Here is a 21,470-nt window from a genome sequence, read left to right as displayed (position 1 = left end):
ATGGGTATTACCCAGGGAAATCCATCACAAGACTGATAGGACACTCTGAGAGGTTAGAATCTACCATGGTGACAGAGGCATGGTGCTTCACTCTTCACTCTACCATACAAAGAATGTTGTATACATGTATTAAAAAAAAAAAAAAAAAGGAGCAGAAATGTCCAAATTAAAGAATAACAGTGAAGGACAATGAACAATTTCCCTACAAAACTAATCTAGGTGAACCAACCAAGGTGACTAATCTATACTTTTGTGCAGCAGCACAAGGAGGCACTTGGCGTGTAAGTGGCCATGGACATTACTTAAAAGTCTGATCAATGGGATGAAGCAGCTGCACACAGTAAACCTAACACTGACAAATACTTCTAGAATACACAGGAAGATGGAACCTTTTCAATCTCTTTTTCTGGTCCCAACAGGCATTTTGTTTGTACACAGCTCTGACTCCAATTCTGTTTTTTTAAAGCAATACAATATATTGTTTAAGAAGCTATTAATAGAGCCCAAGCAAAAAAAAGCCTTCCCTTGAATGAAATGTTATTTTACAGTATAATGTCAGCATACAGGAACTGAAGTGATAACTATGGAAATGTTGGAAGTAATGGAATACTATAACTTTTCCTCTACATTTTTGTTACATGAGTGCAAATAGCTATCTCCATAGGAACGCGACCACAGCTAAGTCACTAGCCAGATTCATTTTCTCTATTTTTATTAAAATACTTCCTACTCCATAGAAATTCCAGACTATTAATAAGCCTCCTATCCTTCCATTTTGGCTGCTGAACTACAATTAAATTCACTACCTTCCCGCCTTCTGGTGAAAAGGATGCTAACATGGCTAACAACTGCCTCTTGCACCATGGATGTTAATTCTGACCTCAGTGGGATATACCTAAATAATCGGGAAAACTTCTCACATGCCTAAAAGACAGTCTGGTTTAATATATTTGAGGCTTACTGTGTTCATTTTAATTTGCCATTCCATTTTGCCCTGCTACTCTTTTATCAATAGCCTCCTTTTGCCTTCCTCATGGGTTTTTTCAAACTGCCCTCACTTGACTGGTTGCTTGGAAGTGGGAGTCTGATAATGACTAGGTTCATTGGTAAAATCATATGCTTAAACAACAAATAAAATGAGTTTTGTTACAAAAAGCTAAAACAGACATTTTCACTGTTATCTGCACTGCCTCTATCCTTTTCTTCACTCAGATAGTACAGAATGACTCAGCAAAACCAGAAAACAAAAGTCTTCTTTCTTTCTTTCCCCAGCAGCAGTCAACCCTTCTGTTGATCATTTTGGTTGTTCCAGAACTTTGCTTCAATTTGTAACATCTCACAATTGCTGGAGAGAACAGCACAGCGAACATCTTGCGAGGAGAATAGACCTGAAGTTAGTTTTCCATTCAGTATACCCCCTAGGAGAGGCTTTTCTTCACAGAGACTAGTGGAGGGAGACAGATAAAGCAATGTTGCCTTGCATGGCTAGGCAATGATCAAACTTGCTTCCTCCTCCAATAGGAGCACAGCATGGGTCATAAATGCTGGGCCTCTCCTTACACCAGTCTGAATTCCACAGTCTGCACAGTAAAAACAGAACCAAGATATACCAAAAACTAGTTAAAGTGTAATAAACATTTCTTATTAATATCCAAGGGCCCATTTAAAATTAAACTTGACAACAGGGAGGCACTCTTGTGTTGGCATAAAGTCTGGAAAAGATCTGTCTAGCTAGCCCTGGATCCTATTTTTTTTGCATCAGTAATTTAGAAAAAACAAAAAGAAGAAAAAAGAGAAAATGAGAAGAGGACAGACACCCTTCTTTGAACTGTTCTACAGCAGCCAAAATGGTGAAAACATTTTCCTACTTAACTGTATAGCCCAACATTATCACTCAGACTAATAAAGAACTAAGTAATCAGATGGAATAAAATGGTCAAGCAGGTAAAAAGCAACTTTTTTAACAGTTACCTGGACACTCTGGATTTTACTTTACAGGACCAGAAGAATCCACTATACATTTCAAATGATCATCATGCTGCTTCTTTTGTTTAAGTTCTAAACAACCTGCACATTTTAATAAACTAAATCTACTGACATTTGATGCTATATTGTTGCATTTGGCATTTTCCTCCTCAGAGATGACCGACCAGAAGAAAACATCCTGTGCTTGTTTAACTTGTTTGAACACTCCCTGAAGGAAGACAGACATCTGGCTGAATATTATCTGCATTAACCTAAATCTGTATCATATCAGTCAGAGTGTTTAGGTCATTTCACTGCAAAGTTAATATGACTACCATTAAACAACAGAGCTAAGGTCAGCAAACCTGTGTGATAAACTGTCCAGGCAGCATCCCCTCCTAAGGCAGAGTTAACTTGACAATCAGGGAACAAATTATCTTTCAGCAGTTACTCAGGGGCTGAACAGACTTGGGCTGGCTCAAAAAGTACAATCATAACAGGGTAGGGAAAGATGCACTCTGCTACCTGTTCTACAGTGGATACTCTTTAAGGTCAGAGTTAGTACACCTCCAGCCTCCAAGGGTACTGCTGATGGGCCTGCACGCTTGCCAGAGACCACACTATGAACCAGTGCTGAGACCCTCTCTTTTCCCCTTTATTTTCCAACTCCAGATCTACTATCCCAGGGGTGGGCAAACTGTGGCCCGTGGACCAAATGTGGCCTTCCAGGCCACTGTATCTGGCCCGTGGGGCCCCTAAAAAATTTAAAAAGTTAATATTTATCTGCCCCGTCTGCCTGTCATGCAGCCCTCAATCCCTTGCCAAAACTCAGTAAGCAGCCCTCCGCTTGAAATAATTGCCTGCCCCTGTACTATCCTGTACTGCACCACATCCATGCCCCAAGACCCTGGAGATGCTGCCCTCCCCATCACAGACATACTGCTGCTCACCTGTTTTGCCACTGGGTTAACCTCAAATATCCTACAGCGGCACCTTATACTCAAAGGTCCGATACCCCGTGGTATCCACTGCTCCCCAAGGCCATCACCCTACACCAGGGGCGGGCAATTATTTCAGGCAGACAGCCGCTTACCCAGTAAACACACTGCCTGATGCGACAAGCAGGGGGCTGCAGCTGCTGCTGCTGTGAGCAGCCCCAATGGGGGAGCCCGGAGCTGGTGCAGGGACCAGGCCGGCAGCGAGGGCGGGTTACAAGCTGGTGCTGAGCATGGGAAAAGCAGACCCTTGCCCGCCCCGTGCCTGTACTGCAGCCACTTGCAGCCCGTGTGGGGCTGCCTCCTCAGGACAGCCCCGTGTGAGCTGCAAGTGGCTGCAACAGGGAACACTGGCCATGGGGCGGGGGAGGGGATGCTTTAACCCCAGGCTCCTTCCCTGCCTGCAATCCTCCCCTGCCCTTCCCCCCACCCCTTACCTGAGTTTCCAGCTGGTGCAGTCACATGGTCCCAGGACAGAAGCCCCATCCAGCTGGGGCGGGGGTGGCCGGGCAGGCCTTGCTGTTGCAGGAGGCCGCCGGGCTTCCCCCGTGTCCTACTGTCCCTGGTTCCTGTCATTTTTGACAGGAGCCAGACAGATTAATATTAATTTTCTAAAATTTTCAGGGGCCCTGCAGGCTGCCTAGAATAGCCTCAGCCCACGGGCAGTATTTTGCTCACCCCTGCCCTACGTCCTAACCTATTATTCAAAATATCTACTGTACCCAATCACGCACAGACCACACAGCCAGTCTGGATCTCCTCAACCATTTACATGGTCCCACAGCGTACCCTTGTGATCTGTTACCAGGCATGCTGTGGAGATACCATGCTAATGTTGCATATAAGAAAACAGCATAGATGTGTCCACGTGGTGCTGTGCCCAAGCTAGTCAGTGAATGCAGCTGTGCTGCTTCCAGTTCCAGAGGTAGCATGTGCAGAGCTAGCTTGACGTATCTGTGCACAGTGCTGACTCAAGATGATGTGACATGCTAGAAACAATCACATCAACAAGCCAGATCCACAACCCCTGGGTCACCAGCTGGTTAACACTGGCCTCAGACAAGCCAATTAGCCATCATATAGCCTAGAAAGAAGCATGTAGTACAGCGGTGGACAATTATTTCAGCTGGAAGGCCACCTCTCCAGTGCCAGTGGTGGCAGCAGCAGCAGGTGGTGGCTCCTTAGGGTGCTCGTGGCCTATGCAGACATTGCTGCCCAGTGACTCCAGGCAGAGCTGCACATAGTGGCACGGAATGCAGCCAGGCTGGCCTTCCTCTATTGTGCAGGGCTCTCCACAGCACATGTGCAGCTCCCAGCACTAGCATGCCACTGGGGAGAAAACCCTGTGCAATGGAGCTGGCTGCCCTCCCAGCTCCCTGCCACCATGTGCAGATGCCAGGACTCTGCTGGAAGTTGTGGGGAGCCCTGGCCCCTGCTTCCGAGGCAGCAGAGAGTAGGGAAGGCAGCTGGCTCCATCCTTCAGTGCTTCCCCCCAGTGGCACAGGCTGAGTAGGATATAATTAATTGGTAGGCACCCATGAGTCAGATGAAATTGCCTGGAAGGCAGGATGTGGCCCACAGTCCATATTTTGCCTGCCCCAATCTAGCACATTTTTGTGGTTCCAGCTTCTTCAAATGCAATCAGGATTTTCGAACGGATTCCTCTTCTGTCTCCCAGCACCACCCTAATTACATTACAACCTAAGAGTATACTGAAGTCACTGGGAGTTTTAACTTTGACTTCTGGGTGAGCTGGATGAGGACTTCAAAGATAGTTACTCAACAGCCACACACCAGCCATTTTATGGCGCTGCCTATCAAACAGTGAATCACCATTCAATTTATGTTTCTTAGCTATTAATTTGATTCCTGTGGTCTGACAAGCAAGGGGAAAGAGGGAGAGGGGACAGAGCGTGAGTGAGAAAGAGGGGAGACAGCGCGAGCACAACGACAGAGCGGAAAGAGCGAGACAAGACAGCGGAAAGGAACATGTGCGAAAGGAGTGAAGATAGGCGCATGCGCAAGAGGAGCTCACATGCCAGATCTGATATGTTGATTGCTACAAAGTAACTGCCAGTGATTGACTGTGCTGGGACAGAGGACTGTGGATCAGAAGAATGGGCCCTGAACTGAAGAGGTCAAGGCAGGACGAAAGAGGATTTTAAAGCCAACTGAACCAACCTACAAAGCAATAAGAAAGAAGCAGATTCCATGCAGCTAGGGAAACCAGGCCACAGTGGTGTATGATATTAGAATAAAATTCCTTAGCAGACTAGTAGAGACCACTAATCATCTAGAAGAAACCATAAGACTTCCAGATGGAGTTTGGCCGACATTCAAAAGGCAATTGGCCATCTGCCTCAATATATGAATGCCCCCTTCTCATGGCAAACAATACTGAAACTTTAGGCACATTGCCTTTTCTGGCAAAATAGTTGTGGTTGACTTAGGCAATCGGAGCCAAAACAAAACATGAATTTACCTTTCAGTATCAATATATGCCAGCTGCTTATCTGTAGGGATGGAGCTTCTATATTCACTGCTAATACAAACCCAGCAGCCAAGTGCTGAATGAGAGGATGGTAAACTGCATTTTTTTCTTTATTAATTTGACTCATTCAGAAAGCATTTTTAAAGAAGTCTAAAACCTTAGACAGACAAGGTTCTTCGGGTGAATCAGATATCTTTTATTAGAGCAATTTAAATAGTTGGAAAAAAAAATTAGCAAGCTTTTTCCAACTATTTAAGTTGATCTAATAAAAAATATCCAATTCACCCAAAGAACCTTGTCTGCCTACGTCCTTAGACCAACATGGTTACAACCTACACCCTCAGAACTGTAGACACTCATCTGGCAGCAGCAGATAAAAACAACTGAATTAGGTACAACAGTATCATGGAGGAGGACCCAGCAGGGGTTCTCTCAACCCTAATGCTCCCTGGATCTAGAACTGGGCAGGGGAGAACTACCCACGGGGTTTCATGCAGTTTCACCTCTCACTCCACCTATTGGAACTTGACTCAGAAATCTGATGGGAGCCAGGAAGTCAATTGGACAGAGCAAAGAAAAAGCAGCTGAAACAAGGGCTCTGATGTCATCAGAATGCCTTTTTTTTTTAAAAAAAAAGGCTGTGTTCTGGACATTTTTGCTTCTGCTGGTGGACTGTTTTACTCCCATGTGAATCCTTGTACAGACCAGATTATCTTCATCTGTCCTTTATGCTCTCTTATACCCACTTCCACCCTTCCGACAGCCTTTCTACTTTGTCTTTTCAGTTGATCCCCTCCCAGTAGAACCCCTGCCCCACATTATTAAAGCCAACACTATCAGGAAACACTGGCATTTGCCAAAATTCAAATATTTACCTTGCTTTTAACTTACATGCCCTCCCCCATGTCACATGCACACATCCACCAACCCACCTTATTTTTTTTAAAAAAAGGCGAAAAGTAAGTTCTTTGGGCAGGAATCTCTAATATTCTATGTTTGTACAGTGCCTGGCACAACAGAATCCCTAGGCCAGGGGTGGGCAAAATACAGGATCCAGCCTGCCAGGCACTTTCATCCGGCCCGTGGCACCCACCAACGAATTGTGCACCGCCCAGCCCTTCTGCCCATGAGGGTGGGAGCAAGGTGCCTACATCTGCCCCCAATGCACCCTATTATACCTCACTCCCACCCTTGTGGGTGGAAGGGCCCAGACTGCTGGCACCAGGCGGGGCTGCTGCTGAAGGTTTTCCCAGCATCCTGCTCCCTTCGGGCAGCAGGTAGGGAAGTGGGATGTGGAGGCAGGGCTACAGCTGGCATAGTGCAGAGCCTGCACCCAGGGTGGCAGCAGCATGGAGCTTGGCTGGGCAGGATTTGGGTGTGAGGGAGAGTGGGGCATGAGGGGACCCCCCTCCCACACTTCCCCCACGGCACACAGCCATGGCAGGAAGCAGGGGCAGCAGCAGTGGCAGGACAGGGTGCTTATACTTAGTGCCTGGCTCCTGCTACTGCAGCACATTGCTGCGAGAAGCACAGCCCCTGTTGGGCCATCTGTATCCCTGGCACTCTCTGCACTGGCACAGCAAACAGGAGGGAAGCCCCAGGTGCTAGAGCTGGCTGGGGCGGAGAAGGCAGCCGGCTGCAGTGCTCGGCGCTTCCCTTCTATGCCGTGCGAGTGTGTGGAGTGCTGGTGATACAGACGGCTCAGCAGGGGGCTGTGCTCCTTGCTGGGACGTGCAGCGCTGGCCAGAGCCAGGCACCAGTGTCCCCACCTTGAGGGGAGCATGAGGGGGTCCCCACACCTCCTCCACACCCCAGATATACCACACAATCTCCCAACACATACACACATACATAGCCCACAACACCCTACCATATGCAAACCTGCCCACTTCATAACCCCCACCCCCAAACACACACACACACACACACACACACACACACACACACACACACACACTGCCTAGACTCCTGGTGGCCCCAGGAGAACTTAATATTGGGCCCCCTTTCACCAGAGATGATAAAAAAAAATAATTAAAAAATTACCATTTTGGGGCTGCCTTTCTTCCAGGCCCCAGGCAGCCTCCTGGTTTACCCATGCCTGTGTCTGGCCCTGCATGCCCTCTTCCCCCACCATACATACACATACCCAGCCACACCCCACACACAGTGTAAAAGACTAATAATTTATTTTTAAGTTATTATGGAATCACCCCTATACACAGTAAACAAACACAAATCATGACAAAAATATTTTTGTAATAAAATTTAAATGTTATAGTAAGTGCTTGAATTTTAGTGTATGATTTTGTTTTTTCTCATTCTAAGATGGCAACTCCCCCTGCCACAAGGAGTATGTCAGGGGGAGGAGAGGCACGGGGAGGGTGTTTGGGGCGCAAAGGTCAGGGGTTAGGACTTCCGGTCCCAAGATGGCAACCCCAGACAGGGTCAACAGTCAAGGAGCGGGGCTACCCATGCAGCCCTTGACAGCTCACCAAACCTCCTTAAGCAGCCCTCCACCCAAAATAATTACCCACCCCTGCCCTAGTCATTACGACCCAGATCCACAAAAGGTATTTAGATACCTAGACCATCAGAAACCTGGGTATCTAAATACTTCCACAGATCTGGCCCTATGTTAACACAACTTGGAACTTGAATAGAGTTTGCTTGTCAGCAAAATTAAGACAGATAACAGAAGCCAACTGTACAAGCATACATAAGAAGTATGTATAGAGAATGCAGAATCAGGCTACTATATTTCCAGCAGTACTGCGGGCCATGTGGCCTTTGCAGGAACACTTAGTCACTGTTAAAATCGCCCAGTCAGAGTTAAAAAGAGAAAAATCAACCTTTCTTTTAATTTAATAAATTTTTTCGCAAACAAGTTCAAATCACTATAGTCTTTTAAACTAGGCAGATATCTGGGCACTAGAACCTCTTTTTAAATTCCAGATTTGTTTTGGCGTAGCCCTGGACAAATTACTTAATCTTTGCCTCCATTTCCTAATCTATAGGAGAGGGAACTGAGCCATGCCTATATACCATATTTATTCAAATAAAAGACAAGGCTTTTCCCCCAAACAGCATGGTGAAAAAGTCACTCGTCTTGTATTTGCATAAATGGAAACCTCATTAAATATACTGCTGATCATTAAACTGGCAAAAGCAGCATTTGGTCAGTAATGGTAAGCAACTATAAAGCTGGTTAAAATGCAGCCAGTATGGAGCATGTCCCACATCAGACAAACATGCTGATGGGAAACGTCCCCTCCCCCACTTTTCTTTTTTTGGCCCTTAAAAAAAGGGCCCTTAAAAAAAATGGGCAGTTGTTTCCCCAGGAGGGAATGAGCACCAGGCCTGGAGATACTGCAATACCCTCCCCTGGTGCCAAAAGTATTGATGGGAACCTTTATTTTGGCCCTTTCAAAAATGGGTATAGGTTCCCTCTGTAGGGAACTGGCACCGGGTTTGGAAGTACTACAATATGAGGCTGGCACTGGGAGGGCCAGAGCTAGCCCTAATGTGCTACTTTTGATCTAAGCCAAAAAGGCTGAGATGCTGATGAGAACCCACCAGGAAGAAAGGTTAGTACAAACCATCTGAATAATACATATGGTAGTGCCATTGAGTGCAGCCCCCCCCTCAGTGCCATCTCATTTTCAATTCAGAATGAGCAACCACACTGCGTGTATTTTGACTTCTTCACTCCCACAACTTAGCTGCACCTTTCTTTCCCATTTCCTATTATTCCTGCTTCTTCACCAGCCTTACATGTCTAGCAAACATCAAATGGCCTCAAACAGTTCATCCAGAATCCCTCTGTTGACCCCTCTCTCAGCCTGTTGTATATGATTAGTGGTATATAATAGGTACAAAAGTGCTGCTTAAAAGTGTGTTTATGGAGTACCTGTGCTAAAACTTGCAGCCTTTTCAAAAAAAGGTAAAATGCATCAATTCGGGGTGAGTTAAGTCTAATTATTAGAGCTGTTTGATTTTGAGGTCAGTGTTTTTAAATTTGCTCCTCACTTTCATGTGCTCATGGACAGCAGGGTCTGACAATAAGCGGGGTGGGGAAATGGGCTGCAGGGAGAAGCAGCTGGGAGAAGGCAGTGGGCAAAGGGGACTACCTGACCCCCCACATTTATTTTCCCTGCAGTGGCAGTGGAATGGGGACAAATTCAAAGCAAACTTCCAATAATTAGATTATATACCTAGAAAATTATAACAAATTTATAAGTTTTCCATATATAGAATCTAATTATTAGGGGAGTCATCTTGTATTCAGGACTGTCTTGTATTCAAGTAAATACAGTATTTCAAAGTCCTGTTGGTAAGGAAAACCTGGAGAATAAAGTTGTATAGGTCTTCACCAAAATCATGTCAAGCAGAATGCTAATGAAGTCAAACATTTATGGACCTTGTGGGTGATGAGGCCTATTGTCTACATATTCTACATCCTTCCACAACTAAATGGGCTCAAGTACAGCTTTTCACTTCAAAACCACGTACATAAGATGTCAATGTCATCCTAAAAATGGCCAAATGGGGGAACAAGACATTACAAAGCAACAGTGCTCAAACACAAAAGTCTTTGTCTTGTAGACTGTGACATTCATTTACTGGAGATTCCCCAGATGGATGGATGCATCCAAGTCTCCCTTTCAAAGGCCACACTGTCAATCTACACTAATTAATTTTCACAGTATGCTAACAGTAAATTCCAGTTCTCAAAATCATTACTTATGAACTTAAATTTTTATTAACTACTTCTTCCCTTTTAAAAACAAAAAGTTCAAACTACTAAATATTTGCTCTATTCATTAGAAGGTACCAACAATAAACAGCATTAGAAAATTAATTATTGCTATGTTTTTCCATCCTAAACTGTGTTAATTCCCCAGGAGTTTTGTCTACATTATAGTTTGCACTGACTAACACAAGAAGAAATTCTGTATGTAAAAAATTCTCTTGTAGACATAACCAAAAAAGAAAGAGCCCTTTCTTGTATTACATGGCATAAATCTTTCTATTCCATAACTACCAGTCGGGATGCTATACAATACCATCTCCCTGTGCTCTCAAAGGGCTATTGATCCCACACAAGATTCTTCCATTCTGATCATAATGCTAGAAATCTCATCCAAATGCTAATCATTCTCCTCCTTGCTGGCCCTGGGCCTGCAAACTTACCATTTGCCCATTTGTTCAGTGTTGCTAAGTATGTCAGCCCCACCTTTAACTTCTTCCACCAGATCCCCCTCTTCCACCGAAGACACTGCTTGTCCTACTGAGGCTCTTAAACTTGCCCTGGCCTGTCTATCCATCAAACTGTCTTACCAAGAGATCAATTCTTGCTTTTGCTTTACTGGCAACGGCATTCCCGATGAACCTTTTGTTCACATTTACTCATGCTTATAAATGCAATAATTCCTAGCCAAATCCAAAAAGCCACCATTTACCCTCTTTAAGCTTCTGCTTTTCCACCACACATACAGAAGCCTGCAAAGGTAAGGGCTTGGGTTTGGTGCTGAGTTTTAACGACTGCTATTAATGGTCAAGAACTACACAAAGTCTGTACTAAGACATCCTATTATTTGTTACTCCTTTTTCCTTTCCTGTTCTCTAGTTTGTACCATCCAATGATTGTAGTTAGTCTATTACACTGTAAACTTTTGGGGTAAGAACTGCCATTTATTAAATTTCTTACTTGCAATTTGAAAAAATAAATTATCAGCAACTTGAACATGAAGAACAAAGTACAGTTGAGAACAACGCATTTTAAATAAGCCCTTATTTCAGTTCAAGATTTATTATACTGCTAGGTGATCTCCAAAGGGATGAGACTGGGATGGGTGTGAGATGCCCTTGAAGAGAGTTGTGGGAAACATGGTTCTTGATGTGAACCATCTGATAAAAACCCAATTAGAGTAAGCGCTGAGGTAGATGAGTTAATTCTCTTTGAGCAGGGAACACACTCCAAGCAGTGACCAATAAGAAACCAGCTACCCCTTCAAGAAAAGTGAGTCAGAGGTTAAATTCTAATATCACAGTGACAGAAGCCACATGCACGAATTGTAGATAACTTACCTGGCAATGAAAAGTTTGTTTAGGACTCAGAGCCTCTGATTCCAAGGCTTTCATAGAAATCATTATTTTCCTTCCCATTTTAGTTATGCTATTTAGATTTGGAAACAGGAACGTGGCAAAAAGCAAAGATCATTCTATAATATTAGGCATTATTTATTAATTTTATTTGAAATGAGGTTAGCACTGTTTTTGCATGCCAGGGTTCACCTCCAAAGACCTTTTCCTCCATTAAGTGTTGAATATCAACAAGCAATCATCACATGCATTTAAGATGATTGTTCATTTTAATAATTCAGATGAATTCAGCACAGGCTGTACCAAATGGTAGCTAGCAATGAAGCTATGTTCTAGCCTGGGCAAAAACCAAAAGGAAAAAGGTTTTTGTTTTAGGGTTCTTTGGTTTTCCCCACCACCTCATTCAGGTTAAGAAAAAATTAGCTTCTTCTATGTTAGCAAATTAGCAATAGGTTGCAAATATTACCTTAATGTCTAAGAAACAGGCTGAAAAATATTCCAGATTCCATATTACTATGATCACAGCAACCTGCAAGATAAGCACCTGGGTCCTATTTACAACAACTGGGACTGACTGCCACTATCCAAGAGCTTTTCACATTTTAAGAATTCGGGAAAGGCGAATTTAAATGTTTAGTTTAACGTGAACTGTTTCACTTAACACAGGCAGAATCCTATTGCATACTGTACAAGCCTGTGCTAACCACTTATTTTCATTAGGTTTGTTTAGATGCAGTTGTCATCTATGAAAAAGGTAATGAGCTAATTTAACATTTCCTAAGGACATAAAAAACTAATAATATTTACCATAACCTGTTGCTGATGCAAACCTTTGATCAGCTTCATGTTTGTTTATGGCTCTGTAAATGAAGCAATCCAAGCTCATGATTTATGAGCTACCAGCTAAATTAGCCAGTGGTGGTAAACAGACACAGAAATGCTTGGAGTTCACAAATTGGAAGGTAGCTTACCGAAGCAGCAGCTCTTTAGGAAGTTTTTTGTTGATCACAGCTTCATCATTGTTTGAGAACATCTGCAAACAGAAACAGTTTAAATTGTTTAGTCCCATGTTTTCATCACAAACCATAACTGCTAGGAGAGAAACTGCTAGTTAGCAAGACAATTTCAACAATGTCATCTGATCAAAAACTCTCAAAGTAATAAAAGTTGTGCTTAAATGTTCAAGCTGTTTAATAGGGCAGCATATGGGTGGCATTTTATGCCTAATGGAGTTTTGTTTAATTGGACCAAAAATGCTTCATGGATTGATAAAAAGAAATTAATTATAAACTGTAGATATAAGAAGGGAGAGGGTTGTTAGGTGTTGTAGGATGAAACTTACCGTATGAACAAACATCTGACCACACATGGTGCTAATAAGGGCTTTCAATCCACGTTCCAGTGCTGTGAAGATGCATCAAAGCACAGGCATTTTAAACACAGAGAAAAATAGAACAACGCACCAAACATAACCACGTGCCACGAGCAGAAGGGGGTGCAGGAAAAGAACTGGAAGGAAAGGCTACAGGAGGGAAGAATCAGGCAGCCACAATGTACACAAGATGGAGAGTCAGAAAGGGTGCGTGCAGCTCCTTCTTCCTTAAGGAAATTGGAAGGAGGGAAGGTGAGAAGTTGGTATCAATAGCAATCCAGTAGCCTAACTGAAAGGGTGCTACCTATGCCCATATACTTGCAGTGAAAGGGTTAAAAAGCAATTTTATGAGCTTAAGACTGTGAGCTATGCTCACCTGCAGGACTGGGATCACAAAGCAAGGCCTAAAGAGGTATCTTTCCTGCCCTGTCAGAGGGTGGAGAGGACTCTGGGGAAAAACTACATTCCTCTCCAATGGAAATTAAACTAGAGCTGGTCACACACTTTCATTACTAAACATTAATGACAGAGCAGCCCAAAGTATCAACTAGCTCTTTGCCTAGTTAATCAAAGTTAAAAAAGTCTCATCAGTTATAAAGGGAGGATGACCCCAATTTTAAATTTTCTAGTTACTAACACATCTTAAAGACAGAAGGGCTGAATCTTCTAAGATATCTGCATGTATTGTAAATGCTTAATATTTCATGCCATCAAAAATGCAATTAAACATGGAAAGGTACAATATAGAGAAGAATGAACTCTTTATGAACACAAAACCACTGAAGCCTTATTGCCTATATCCTTGTATCAGGCATTAAAGTTTCCAATACTAACCATACAGAAGCATACTTTTAGCTGACCGTGTAAAGCAGAGTATCAAACCTGGCAAACAAGTCTAAAAATAATGTTTTTTCATTCATTAATAAGTTTCTCATCTCCCCCCCCACAACATATCATAAGACTACGTTGTATGTATAAATTAGGTACCTCAAATGCAAAGCCTAAAGTGACTGATGAGCAGTGAAGTTACAACCTTAAATGGTTGAGTCTTATCAGCTAAGAGGTCTTCTTGGAACCAGTTTGGCTACATGGATGCAAAGCAAATAAAACCAACATTAACACACAATCAGCTAGGTCACTTCAGGTGGCAAAGGACCAGATTAAGATTTAAAGGACAGCAAAAAATCTTAAGTGTTTAAGAACAGCTGCACATCATACCTTTCCTTGAAATGTATAAAGACAACTCATTTACAAAGTAATGAAAACCACATCTGAAGGTACAAAATGCTACCAGGGACTAGAAACACTCTGAGTTATCCTTACATTTGTCATACATTAGCACAGTAAACCACTAGATTCCAAAGACACCACTTTCAAGAAGAGGTAATGCAGAAGGTGGCCTGTAAATAAAGTCCACAGCAAACAGTTTTCTTTTTGTAACTAAAATATAAAGTCAAGCATATATATACCTTGATCATAAGCAAGCATCAAAAAGGGAGCTGAAGCATAACATTTTCAAGAGTATTTAAAAAAAAAAAATCTCACTAACATTCAGTGAGTCAAGTTTTTTTGCCTCAATAACTTCTGAAAACTGGATTTAAGCCTAGAGTTATTTAAGTGCTTTTGCAAGAGGCAAGAATCTTTATGGGTGACATTTTATTGTACCAACTGCATGGTGGGGATAGATGTTTTTCCTGGACCAACATGGCAAAATCACCACCTCAACACTACCAAACCATAGAAGATACCAAGTTATGAGCTTTTGAAAATTTTATGCTAAGCATCAAAACATTTCTAAATGAAACAAAAAGTTTTGGAGCAGTAATCTATCCCTAATGGCTATATCTCTCATGTCTTTTATTAGCATCATACGAGGACATGCAAGAAGCTTCTCTATGTTTTGAAATGAAGTGGCTGAGAGAGACTTAACTAAATCACACATGAAGAGCTCTGAATATTCAAAAAGTTCTCATTTTTACCACCAAATGCCTGTTGATCATCCTTTTATCTTTTTTTTTTGTGATAAGTTTGACATAAAAATGAAAAGGAACCAAAGATAAGTACTGTATATACAAGCACCTCACTTTCTTCCAAAAGATTAAAAAAAGGAGTACTTGTTTTCCAGGTTCCTTTATGTCTACTTTGTTATACAGCGGCATCAGGATCAGATTTATTTATATGCACATACTATAAATACCTTGCACCTGCAGTGACCCTTTCATCTGAAGACACTGCTTTACAAATATTAAGCAAATCCTACCCTTTTGCAACAGGCAGACAAATGCTCAACCCATTTTACAGAAGGATAAATTAAGGCATATAAGTTTTGTGACCTACCCCAGCTCCCACAGTAACTCAGTAAAATCCAACTCTCAGTCCCTGTGAAAATAAAGAACGTCTTCCTCTGGATAAATTCATTCAGGCAAATATTACTATGCATGTTACCAGATGTCTAAAGATAACTGTAATGTTAGTTGTAAATTTGGGGCTGACTGGACTATCAAAGCAGCAATACAGTTAGTATTCTGTGAGTATATTGCCAGACCATAAGCCTCATCTGCCCAGTCAGGAAATGAGGAAAATTCTGTATGAAATCCTAATGGCAAAATACCAGAGGTAGATCTTTTTCATGGAGAAGTGAAAGTAAGATTGAAAAAAGCAAAAAGTGAAGAGATGCAACTGTGCTCTTTCTCCAAATTGTTTGAACCAGCACATCTATACTCTGCTTATAAAGGAAGAGCAGGGGGACTCAAAGGAACAAGCCAGATAGCAGAAAGACAGCTTTATAGGAAGGACTCCTGCTTCAAGGTTATCCAAGGTTCACAAAGTCCTGAAACAGAGAGAAGATGAGACCTGGAAGCAGCCAAACATCCTACCCCTCCTCTTCCCTCCCCTGTACTTGGCTAATGCCACACATTTATTTTAGATTCTGACTTCACCATAGTGACCAATGTAACAATCACATCCAGTCATTTATTAAGACTATGCTTCAAAACCACCTGGAAACTAGTTACTGCAAAATGCAGTTGACTGCTGTATGATCCATAGGCAACACGTTACCTGGACTCTGCAGACTACACTTGGTTCCAAGACCATTCTGGTTACAATTCAAGGCAATTACGCAAAACAATTAAGTCCTAAAAACTGTTTGGTTTCTGGCTGTTGTAGGAACTACTCTTTGTCTTGGGAAAGCTAGAGAAGCTGTCTGGGTAGAGCCCCTTGACTGAAATGCTATGGGACCAGGTACAGGAAACTCTTGTTAAATATTCTAAGCTTTGGAACTCCCTCAACCCAAAGAGTCCCAAACTGTTGCCTTTCAAAGGTATACTTCTAGACCCAGATATTTTCTTCTAATGAATAGTACTTAAAAGTGACTGGGGAAGGAGGGCAGAGGGAGACTGAAAAAGCCAGCTAGAATCCTAGTTCTATCACTATGCAGAAGTTCTAGAAGTTAATTTAAAAAGTGTGTACCACGTTTTTATTTCAACGTATTTAAAACATTTGCTCCTATATACTAAGTGAGTACACAAGAGGGAAAAATAACCTTGCAAGAACTAAGTTATGCTGATATACTGCCAAAAAATTACAAACAGAAGAACCAACACTAATTCCTCAGGTTAAAAAACCTGTCCAGTCTTTCCATATGCAACTGGAATGAAAGGAACAGAAACTGAAAGGACAGAGATTATATACAATAGAGCAGGCTTGTATGCAGCTCGCCAAGCCATTTTATCTGGCCCAAGGTATCGCCACTGCCGCACAGTGTGGCAGCGGCAGCAGGGCAGAGGCGAGGTGGGCAGGGCCGGCCCGCGGGCCCCAGACGGTAACAAGGGGAGGGGAGCTGCTTACCCCCGCAGGGCCCGGCTCATCAGTGAGCCCGGTCCTACCGCCGCTGCCCCAGCCGCACTTGTTTAGATGAGCTGGGGACAGCATGTGCAGCTTGTTCTCTGGCTCCGCCCCTTGCCCCCGGCACGTGGCTGGGGGAGCTGCAGCATGGCCCACACGTGCAGTGGATGGAGGCACAAGGCAAGTTCCCACATGGAGTTGGGGGCACCTCGGGGCCGGGCCTGGCCCGGGGGGACGGAGGCATGGGTAAGTTCCCGCATGGAGCTGGGGGCGCCTTGGGGCTGGGGTGGACAGAGGCACGGGGTAAGTTCCCACGTAGAGCTGGGGGCGCCTTGGGGCTGGGCCGGGGCTGCAGGGCGTGGTTGCTGGAGCCGGGCTGGGCGGGAGGCAGGAGAAGCCCAGCCCAGAGGCTGCATCTGTCCCTCAGACTGGGACATCCAGGATGGAGATGCAAGGGAAGGCACACGTGCGCACACACATGCACATACACACATGCATGCACGCTGAAGTATGTGGCAGTGAGCAGAGCTCACATCTTAGTCAAATGTTTGGTATTATTTCATTCTTGCTTTTATAGTGTTATTTTGGATTTTAAAACACATTTCCAGACCCATTTCATTGTCACTTCCTGCAACTTCATTGGTGTCAAAGGTCACGTGACATCACTTCCTGATGTCATACCACTTCCTGTGAGGTCTTTGAATATGGCTTGCTGGCCCACTGAGTGATAAAAAGTTCATGATCCAGCCCCCCATTCAAAAAGGTTGGACACCCCTGCAATATAGTGAATCTATAGCAGTGGTCTCCAACCTTTTTATGGTGAAGATCATCAAAAGTAGTGGTAGATCATAATAGTAAAGGTCACCCCAGGATCTACTCCTCCCCTTCCCCCCCACCCCACGCTGTGGAGTGTCCCAGATACAGCTGGGCTGGGGCCCAATCCCACTTTCGTGCCTTGGCTGCACCCGTCCAGCAGCCAGATGAGCATGGCATCAAGCTGACAGGCAGTCTGGGACACTTCACAGTCCAGAGGCGCATGGAGAAGGGGGCTCCCACCCCTGGGTGCAGCCCAGCGGAAGCCCCAGGGACCCATGCTCCCCACATCTGTACTCTGGGAGGAAGCTGCTGTGGGCTGTCTGCTGTATCCAGAGCACAGGTGGAGGGAGGGGACATGGGCCCCCGAGGCCTCTGGAGCGTTGGCGGGGGCACAGGCCCCTGGGCAGCCCGCAACAGCAGCCATGTCTTCCCAAGCATGGCGGGGGCGGGGCATGGGCCCCTAGGGCCTCCACCAGGCTGTGCCTAGGAATGCAAGCCTCCTCCATACACTATGGGCCCCTGGGTCACAGAGTCCCAGACTTGGCCAGGCTGGGGCCTGATGCCACATTTGTTTGGCCACTGGGTGGGCGTGGCTCACTGCAGTCGTGGCCCATAAGTGGGATTGGGCCATGACTGAAATAAAAAAAAATAGGGGGGCTTCTGCCACTAGACACAGCCCAGTGGAGGCCCCGGGGGCCCATACGCCCTGCATCTGTGCTCAGGATGAGGCAGCTGCTGCCACAGGCTGCCTGCTGCACCCTGAACACAGGTGGGGGAAGAGGGCTGGACTCCTGAGGCCTCTGCCAGGCTGTGCTCAGTGGTGGAAGCCACCCCCCACCACGCCCCTGGACGATCAGATCTTCCCAGGCCTGGCTGGACCAGGGCTGCTCTCATTTGAATTTCTGCTGCTGAGCTGAGCCGCACCTGCACATGGCCAGCTGCAGCTGAACTCAAGGCGCAGCAGCAGCCGCCTCCACCCCTGCAGAGATGGGGAGGGAGCACCCCCATGCCCCTAGAGGAGCCCCCCAGGCTCCAATCCTCCTACCACCCGACCAGGCTGGGACCCCACTTACCTTCCTCTGCCCCTGGCTGGGCTGCACAGTCAGTTGCTCACCACAGGGGCCTTGATCTGTCCCCTGTCCCTTCCCTCCCCCACAGACTGACCTGCCGGGGTTGGGGCCAGCGGGTGTGCACATGTGTGCACCAGCTGTCCCCCAGCCCAGGATCGACCCAAAGAGGCTCCGGGATCTACCTGTCAGTTGGGATCCCCAGGTTGGTTACCACTGATCTACAGTCTTCCATATAGAGCCTACTGCCAAAACAAGACTTGTGGTCATATGCATACGCTATTGAGAGAGATTAATTTTACTATGGAGGAATGACTCACTTGCAAACTTGCCTCAAGAATAAATGTTATACCTGAACAAAAAAGTGTTACAAGTGTATACCAGATTTCAAATCTTTTGACTTGATTCTTTGTAGTTTTAATGACCAACACCAGATGTTTTCTAGTTAAATTGATTTTTTTTGCCAGAGACCATAAGAAAATATAGGCATTTATTAAGTGTTAATTTATTGGCTCTGTACATTGTAAAATCCACCCCTCCACCAAAATCTCTGACCCCAATTCACTCCTTACATAAAACCAAGATTATAATGTAGAGGACAGGAAATTAGAGGACAGTACTGCATTCATAAATGACTTCCCAAACTCCCCTCAACAGACCAGTAGGCCCATGATTCAGTAACACATCTCTGCAGACACTATTTCTAATTATTTTTTGAAGCATAATGGCTGAATCTCAAAAGCACTTATGAAACACTGGAATTACGTAAAAATCACCTCCACCCCTTTTAGACAGACTACATACATCAGTGATGTTCAACCAATTTAGATTCAAGGTATCCTTCAGAAAACACCAGCTTTTAGTTTTCACTCCTTTTTTGACTACAGAAAACAGAGCAATTCTCTTGTTGCATTTAACTCAGGAAGACAAAAGTAGACCAGAGTATTTTTAAGGTTAAAGATTCCTGTTTGAAATATCTGGAATTATCCTGTAAATTATGTTTACATCCCTAACAGTGCTAACACTAGCATCCCATGGCATCCTTAAGGATATCAAGGTACCCTGTTCGAGAATCAGATGTACGTAATACATTTGGTATACAGAATTCAACTTAAGAAGACCATACAGCTTATTTTCAGAGAGACTGCAGCAATGCTCTAGTACTTGATTCAAGGCAACAAATAACTGCACGAGAGATGTTAGAAAAGTTATTCTCAACCAGGATGCCATGGTGCCTGGTTCATGTATGAGGAGGTCAGTGCTTTTCTTCATTTATCCACTGCCTGTCTGTGTCATCCACCCACAGATAAGCAATGTCCACAGTTGCTCTACAAGAGACTCCCCCTGCCATCCCTCACCCCTTTCCACCCAGCAATACCCCACAATCAAAGCCAGAGGTGGGCAATACTTTGGCTCGAGGGCAGCGTAATGAGTTTTGGTGAACTGTTGAGGGTTGAAAAGGTGGCTCTGCCCTTGACAGGTGCTTTGTCCCCTGGTTGCCACCTTGGGACCACAAGTCCCACTCCATAACCCCTGACTTTTTTGATACTGGAAGTCCCTCCCCTTAACTCCCAGAAATACTCCTTTTGGGAAGGGAGGGTTGTCATCCTGGAACCAGAAAAAAAAAAAAAAATCAAATACTAAAAGTCAAACACCTACTATAAGATATTTTAATTTTATTACAAAACATGTTTTTGTCATGATTTCTGTTTGTATAGTGTATATAGAGATGACTGCATAACTCAAAAATAAAGTCTTAGTCTTGTATATTGCGTGTGGAGGGAGCAGGGGGTTCTGTGTAGTGTGGGGGGGCAGTAGAGTATGTTGGGGCGTGTATGTGGGTATGTGACAGGGAGTGGGGACCCCCCCCAATGGCACACAGTCTTTGCCACTGACAGCAGCAGCAGGAGTAAGTGCTTAGGGTGCTTGTGCCCTGTTCAGGTGCTGCTGCCCATAGGGAAGCAGGGGGCAGGTCTCCCCTTCACTACTGGCGGAGTACCAGGACCCGCACAGCAGGGAGTGGCAAAAGGCAGATAGTTCTATCACACGGGGTTTCCGTTGGTGCAGCACAAGTGCTGGGAGCTGCATATGTACCCCAGGCAGCCCTGCGCTAGAGATGGGTCAGCTAAGCTGTCCCCCTCACCCCCATGTGCAGCACTGGCTAGAGCTGGGTGCTGCTAGGTGGCAGCGCCCTGTGCTTGGCACAAGTGCCCCAAGCGCTCCCACCTGCTGCTGTCAGCGGCAGGGCTATGTGCCATGGGGCAAACTGTGTAGGGGATCCCCACCCCCCCACGCTGCCCACCTGAGCTTCATGCTCATGCCACCCCCTTGGGCGTGGTTTGTACTGCTGCCAACCCTAGCCCCATACTCCATGCTCCTGCCCAGCTGCCCCCCGCCCCCAACTTCCCTAGCTGGTGCCTGGAGCAAGTGGGATGCCAGGGAAGCCAAGAAGTTCCCCTGGCAGTTGCAGCAGTGGCAGCAGCAGCCCTACCTGGAAGCTAAGTGCTGGCTGGGCCAGGCCCTTCTGCACACAAGGGCAGGAGCAAGGTACAATAGGTTATATGGGGGGGGCAGCATGTGGGTGCCTCACTCCCACCCTCATGGGCAGAAGGTCTGGGTAGGGTACAACTAGCTGGTGGGTACCTGTGGGCCAGAGGAAATTGGCTGGATCTGGTCTAAGCTGTATTTTGCCTGCCCCTGATCTAAGCGGTATGCTTTGTTGCAGACAGGCAGACATAGGGCCACAGAACTACGGTTTTCAGTCTCACGCATCCCCTAATTTCTCCCATGCTCCTAGGGCTGCCTGAAGGGGCCAT

The 21,470-nt window shown here is 45.0% G+C and overlaps 1 protein-coding gene across 4 annotated transcripts in view; it reads right to left on the bottom strand.

Moving 5' to 3' along the window:
- Positions 1 to 21,470, bottom strand: part of FBXL20 (F-box and leucine rich repeat protein 20) — an 85,658-nt gene that overhangs the window by 48,640 nt on the left and 15,548 nt on the right. For 2 of the 4 annotated variants that reach the window (XM_090044535.1, XM_090044537.1), the window contains exons 2-3: positions 12,896 to 12,957; positions 12,525 to 12,586 (exon numbers count right to left, since the gene is read on the bottom strand). In XM_090044535.1, the coding sequence (XP_089900661.1) occupies positions 12,525 to 12,586; positions 12,896 to 12,922 (89 nt within the window). In that variant the 5' untranslated portion in view covers positions 12,923 to 12,957. Of the gene's footprint in view, positions 1 to 12,524; positions 12,587 to 12,895; positions 12,958 to 13,912; positions 14,010 to 21,470 lie in introns of all 4 variants that reach the window. The other 2 variants (XM_090044536.1, XM_090044534.1) reach the window with 2 other exon arrangements.

The sequence above is a fragment of the Crocodylus siamensis genome, chromosome 4 (genome assembly GCF_052110815.1).
Source record: "Crocodylus siamensis isolate JL-2025a chromosome 4, ASM5211081v1, whole genome shotgun sequence".
NCBI classification, from domain to species: Eukaryota; Metazoa; Chordata; order Crocodylia; family Crocodylidae; genus Crocodylus; species Crocodylus siamensis.
The sequence above is the reverse complement of the archived record's forward strand: the minus strand, read 5'-3'. Positions and strand labels throughout refer to the sequence as shown.